Here is a 6,435-nt window from a genome sequence, read left to right as displayed (position 1 = left end):
TCGGTAGATGGTACACCGTCGGTGACCGGCGAACGGGCCTCAAGGTGCCTTTCCTCGAGAAAAGACATTATATTGAGGAAACCCCCCTATGTTCCAGGACAATAGGAGCATGCGTCGAGGTTTATCTCATCAGTGAGATAGGAAAACCTCGAAATGATCAGAAAATATTGTTGATGGGGGGAAGGTGTGGTATTCAAGTGCCTTCCTCAGAGGAAAGCATCATAACCTATGTCGAGGGGTTTTTGAGTGTGTACACGCATACGTTTGCATCGGGTCCCCCCAACCGGGTCGTGCTTGAGTTCTGTTGGAGATATCGGGTTACCTTGGTGGCTCACCCATTCCTTTGGAAGATAGTACATACAATAAGATATTTCGCCAACAAGGCCGGGATTGAGTTTACTCTCAGTCATCTCGTGAGGTTATATTTGCCACTACGCTATCGAGGTTTGATTGTTCTGCAGCGTCGATCCACCCGGGCTCTTATCGTTAACAGCGTAGAGGACGAGGACTGTGGATTGATGAACCAGTTTGTTCCAGTTCGAACGATCAATATCATTCCCGGAAAGTTTCTGCCCTTTCCTGAGAAATGGAACTTCACACGTAAGTGTCGCACCTGTTTTTTCATCGTTTTGACTGGAGGCGGGCTCCGTAATGACATTTTTCTATTTTATTTTTGTAGAGACTCCCTAGTTGCCGAACGAGGTCCCTGATTTGGCTGAGTGGTATTGCAAGCTAGCAGCCTGCTCGACTTATGATAGGCACAGGTGGAGAGACCTGTCCAAAAGGAGGTGGGAGGCAAAGCATCATGGTAGGCGCCTAGTGATTTGTTTCCCCAAAATGGTGTTTTTCTTTTCAACGTACTAACTTATCTGCCGCAGGTACCGGAGATTTTTCTAAAATGAGACTGTGCTCTCTAGCAGAGGAGGAGAGACTGTCGACCTCGAGGTCATGGGTTGATGATAAACGAAAAGAATCTTCGGGGTGCGAGGAGGCTCGCATCGGGGCGAGTCCTTCTCAGTGAATCAAGAGAGATGACCCGACCGATCATTCGGTTTTGGGGACTTCCGTTCTCGAAAGAACATTCCCCGTTTCTACTGATGGCGCTTCAGGGGACATTAAGCCATCGGACATTGGGTCAGCTTTTAGTGAGGCTCAGCTTTATGGTGAGTTTGGTAGCTGGCATGGGATTATTCCGGCCTCACGCTTTTCCTTTCTTATTGAATTTTCTTTCACAGGCCTTCGATAGGCTCAAATCCGAGCTACTTGATTATCGGGCTCGGTTGCGGAGAACTTTGGATAGGGAAAAATCCCTTAAGCTTCTTTGTGAGAAAAAAGAAAACGAGTTGGTATCCCTGCGGTGTGAGGCGGGTCGAAGCCGGAGCCGCGAGAGCTGCCTCGAGAGACAGGTATCTTGTGTTTCATGTTGATGTATGCTCTTTCTTTCGTTTTTGGAGGTTAATATTTCGACATTTTAGTTGGAGAGCAAAACGGAGGAACTGGAGCAGCTCTGGGGCGAAGTTGGCACGGTCAAACGTGAGTTCTATGAGGTGCAAGCCCATGCAGATGCCCAAGTTGCAGCCAAGGAGAGTGCTTTGGCTAAATCTTCCACCTTGGAGATGCAGATCCGGACCGCTCATGCAAGTGATTCTGCGCTGGCGAACATGATCGCGAGGCTCGAGTCTGAGCTTTCGAAGGCGAAGGCCGAGGTGGTGAACGCTCAGGCCGAGGCTGTGATGAGTAGTACTAGGGCAGATCAGAGAGCGGCGGCCTATTTGAAGAGTGTTTCCACTGCCAATGCTGGGCTAAGGAGCACTCTTGGTCATGCAAGCAGCAGTAAAGTGTACGCAAAGTGCAAATCTCGGAGGGAAACTCTTGAGGAAGTTCACACTAGGAGTTTCGATCTTTCGGAGGAGATCGAGCAAGCCAAGGCGGAGGAGTATGATGCCAAGTTCCTTCTGTTTGATGCCGAAGATGGCAAGGACGAGGCTGTCGGGCCATAGTCCCCAAGGGGGGACATTTGCTTTCTTATTGTTCTTGTGTATATAGCTTCCATAGTATGTTGTAAACGGAGCTTGTATTCTATTACCTATGTGTATAAGAGGGGAACCTCGCGATTTTGTATCTTCTGGGTTTCTGCTTGCCAAGATTTTAGCCAGATTAATCCGATCTCTTGAGTTAGTGGGAGTTCTTAGAGTCGATGATACGGCACTGGGGGCTCTTACGCGCTTGGTCGATGCGACCTTTAGTATAAGCTGGCGCTTGAGCTCTTATGATTTTGTTCAACCGTTTTGGGTTTAGTCTCCGAGTCGGGTTTGGACTCAAGCTCATTTGACCCTTGGGCTTTTATGTTCGCGTTGGCTGGCGACAATGGCTCTTACGCCTTGGACCGAAGTGGCATTTCAATGTAAGCTGGCGACAGTGGCTCTTACGCTTTGGGGCGAAGCGACCTTTTAATGTAAGCTGGCGATAATGGCTCTCACGCTTTGGGTCAAAACGACCTTTTAATGTAAGCTAGTGACAATGGATCTCACGCTTTGGGTCGAAGCAACCTTTTAATGTAAGCTGGCGACAATGGCTCTCACGCTTTGGGTCGAAGCGACCCTTCAATGTAAGTTGGTGACAATGGCTCTCACGCTTTGGGTCGAAGCGAGCTTTTAATGTAAGCTAGTGATGATGGCTCTTACGCTTTGTCCTTAGGCATATATAGTTAACTATTTTGGGTCCAGTCTCTGAATTAGGTTACGACTCGAGCTCATTTTGACTCTCAAGTTCTCAGATTTTAGGATGGCGACAGTGGCTCTTACGCTTTCGGTCGATGCGACCTATTATGTGTGTGGCCCTGAGGCTCATTAGGCTGGCGATAATGGCTCTTACGCGCTTGGTTGATGCGACCTTTTATGTAGGCTTTATTTTCCTCTCGTTAAGGACTTTTGAAGTAATTTTTGCCTGACTCGTTGTCAGTTTGGGAAAAACCTCAATTTCGAGTAACTTGAGGTGATGTTCGAGCACCTCGGGAGGTTTGGCTCGGAGGCTGAGTAGCTCAAAGCATGTGATTTGCAGCCGACATAGTCAAAGCACATTTGCCTATGTCGAGGGTAGCTTGTTTAACCGGTTCTTTCCGAAGTAGATTCGAAGTAATTGAAGGCCTGTGTGGGCTGGCGACAATGGCTCTTACACCTTGTAGCGACGGTCGGGCATCCCCAAGTCGCATTAGTTCGGCTAGTACAGTCGTGTGATTGGAGTCACTTGTGTTTGGTCGGAGCCTCTGAGTCTTGAGTGAAGCAGTTTCGGCATCTATATAAAGGGTATGCCTTTTTAGGGGTCTTACAAGTTCGATATATAGCCAAAACTTTGGAATTGGGTTTATGCCTTTAGTAAGGTCTTACAAGTTTTACATGCCTTTGAGGTCTTACTGTTTTGGATACTTGGTACAAGTATTGTTCATGCCTTGCTTGAGGTCTTACAGATATAGTTGTTGCCTTATGTAGGTCTTACGAGACCGAGTTTGCTCTCTTGGGGTCTTATGGCCTCGGGTTTTGATAAGTCGATGGAGGTGGCGTTTGACGGGAGTCCCTGAGTCGTCGAGGGTTTCTTGACTTGGGAGCCATTATTTGCAAACTTTGTATTGCCTTATCGAGGGCTTACGGTTTGGAGATCCTGACCCTGAGGTCGTGCGATTTTGGAGATATTAGTGTCAGTCCCCGAGTGTTCGGGGCGCTTTTGGCCTTCGAGATGTTTCGTGATTTTCATGCTACCTCGTTGAGGGCTTATGAGTTTGGATTTCCAACCCTGAGGTCATGCGGATACCGAAAATGCTAAGTTTCCTTTGGAGCATGAGATTCTTTGACAACAGGCATTCTTTGATTGCTTGACACAAGTATACACAGTTTTGTTGTTGGGGGACCGACTATATAGGCACAGTTCATTTGACCGTTTGGTCCGATACATCATTTTACTAATGGGACCATGGAGGGATGCCCTCCAGTATTTGGGCTTGATTGCAAAAAGAAGCCTAGAATACTTGTCGAGTCTTCCTTAGGTAGCATGTGGATGTTGCCTCGTTAAAAACCTTGCCGGTAAAAACCCTTATCGGGATAAAAACTCGGTCGAAGGAAAAGAGTGCAAAAGATGCTTTAAAACCTTAAGGTCTTTGAGCTGGGTCAGCGCTCTGACTACTTCGGTCGGGCGCCTGCATAAGGGTCAGCATAAAATATAATATAAGACAAAAAGGAGATGGTTATACCTTAGTGGCGATGGTGCTTTCGAACCTTGGAGATGGTCTCGCGGCTGCTATTTTTTGTCAATTTATCTCTTAGTCCCTCTGCTAGAGGGGACTTTAGCGTTTCGGCTAGTGGCGGTCGTCTTAAAAAGTTGTGTTGATCACATGTTGCCACTCGTCTACCTTGTCCCTTTTGGCTGTTTCCTTTTCTCGAGACCGATCACTCGGTTGCTGAGGAATTCCCGAAGATGGCCGTTGTCGAGTAACCGGGCCACTTCCTCTTGAAATTGCCGGCAATCTTCGGTCCTATGTCCGTGCGTGTTGTGAAATTCGCATAAATTGTAGTTTCTTTGCGAAGGATTTGATTGCACAGGTCTGGGGCATCTGGCGTCTCTGATTTTGATAATGGTGAACACGATATCTGATACATCGACATTGAAGTTGTATTTTGATAAGCGAGGCACCTCTATTGGCCCCGCGTTCCTATCGAATCCGGCTCTGAGTCACCGAGGATTCTGTCCTCGGTCTATCCTTCGATCGTTGGGAGGTAGGTTGTGCCTTGGAGCATTCCTTCTGTCTTTGGTGTATGGTTGGTATCTTTCTTTCTTTGGCTTTGGCTCTGTCGCAAAGAGCCTACTTGGATATACTGAGCCCAATGGGGCTCCTAGCTGGTCATCCTCAGCCCTGATTTTTGACTAGTATCGATTATGGATGCCCAACCAGTTCATGGCGGGATATTCGATCAAATTCTATTTCAACTAATTTGAAGCCACCAAGCTTCGTTCATTCAGACCTTGAGTGAAAGCCTGTACTGCCCAGTCGTCGGAGATTGGTGGTAGCTCCATCCGTTCCATTTGGAAGCAATATATGAACTCTCGCAGTATTTTGTTCTCTCTCTACTTGATTTTGAACACGTCGGATTTCCTCGTTGCTACTTTGATTGCACCGCATGTGCTTTTATGAAGTAGTTTGCTAGCATTTCAAATGAATCTATGGAGTTGGGAGCTAGGTTGTGATACCACATCATGGTCCCCTTCGAGAATGTTTCCCCGAACTTCTTTAGTAAGACGGACTCGATCTCGTCGTCCTTTAAATCGTTGCCCTTCACTGCACAAGTGTAGGCAGTAATGTGTTCATTGGGGTCTAAGGTCCCATTGTACTTTGGGAGTTCTGGCATTCTGAACTTCTTAGGAATGGGTTTTGGGGCTGCTTCCTCTGGGAATGGCCTTTGTATGAACTTCTTTGAATCCACACCTTTTAGGACCGGGGGTGCACCCGGAATTTGGTCGACCCTGGAGTTGTAGGTTTCGACCTTTTTGTCGTTGGCTTCTATCATCTTCTCGCCCGACTCGATCCTTCTGGTGAGGTCCTCGAGCATTTTTATGATGGCGGGATCGGTCATCGACTCGTTATTGCTTGATCTCTCTTGTACCTGTTCAGCTGGGGGAGCTGTCCTTGGTGCTACCATGCTGGGAGTTTTCTGGTGAATTTGCAGCTGAGCAATAGCTAGTTGTTGTGCCTGCAACATTTCAAAAATAACGTGAAGGCTAACATAATGTTCTTCCCTTGTCGGGGTTTCCTGAGCTTCTTGTGGATCTCCCTGACGCACACTCCTGTCGGTATGCGAGCTTATATCGATGTGTTGGGCGTCGCGCGAGACCGCGTCCACAGGGATTGGTTCTGGCACATTCCTAGGGTTTTGTGGTGGCACACCAACACCCAGAACATCCGCACCGTTCTCTCTGTGGTACTCGAGATTGTTGTTTTTGCCTCCATTAACTGAGTTAGATATATTGACCTGAAATCAAAGATCTTCGACAAGAAAAAGCATGAAAGATAACTTGCGTTGTGTGACGAAACCAGCAAGAAAATGATCACTATTATTTTTAGCCCCACGGTGAGCACCAAACTGTTTACCATGAAAATGGTAATAAGAATTAAATTTGTTGATGGGACTCTAAAAATACGTGATCTATTTTTATGCTAGTTTGTTAAGTAGATGATGTTGAGTATATGAGACTCAGAGAAAAAATAAAGTTAGGGAGAGAGCTATAACCAAACTGTTGGGTCAGCTATTCAGGACCTCGAGCCGATCGATTTGGTGCCTCGAAGTAGATTCTAGGGCTTAGACTCAAGGTATCATGGGTGATCGGGGTAGAGCTAACAGTTATGAAATAATCAACGAAGGCTCTTTATGGCCAATGATAAGCAATAAA

General features: G+C 46.9%; 1 protein-coding gene across 1 annotated transcript; it reads left to right on the top strand.

The window, feature by feature from the left end:
- The first annotated feature begins 1,097 nt into the window (after window positions 1–1,097).
- On the top strand, window positions 1,098–2,000 carry LOC138873684 (uncharacterized). Its single transcript, XM_070152161.1, has 3 exons — window positions 1,098–1,163; window positions 1,236–1,406; window positions 1,476–2,000. The coding sequence occupies exons 1-3, from the start codon at window positions 1,098–1,100 to the stop codon at window positions 1,998–2,000; spliced, it is 762 nt and encodes a 253-aa protein (XP_070008262.1).
- Window positions 2,001–6,435: the final 4,435 nt, after the last annotated feature.

The sequence above is a fragment of the Nicotiana sylvestris genome, chromosome 7, assembly GCF_000393655.2.
Source record: "Nicotiana sylvestris chromosome 7, ASM39365v2, whole genome shotgun sequence".
Taxonomy (NCBI): Eukaryota; Viridiplantae; Streptophyta; class Magnoliopsida; order Solanales; family Solanaceae; genus Nicotiana; species Nicotiana sylvestris.
Note: the sequence above shows the minus strand (reverse complement) of the source record. Positions and strands in the feature narration are given on the sequence as shown.

Coding starts and splice junctions, on each gene's coding strand:
- LOC138873684 (XM_070152161.1), top strand. CDS start 1,098: ATGGCGCTTCAGGGGACATTAAGCCATCGGACATTGGGTCAGCTTTTA. Junction 1,164..1,235: donor TAGTGAGGCTCAGCTTTATG/GTGAGTTTGGTA, acceptor TTTCTTTCACAG/GCCTTCGATAGGCTCAAATC. Junction 1,407..1,475: donor AGAGCTGCCTCGAGAGACAG/GTATCTTGTGTT, acceptor TCGACATTTTAG/TTGGAGAGCAAAACGGAGGA.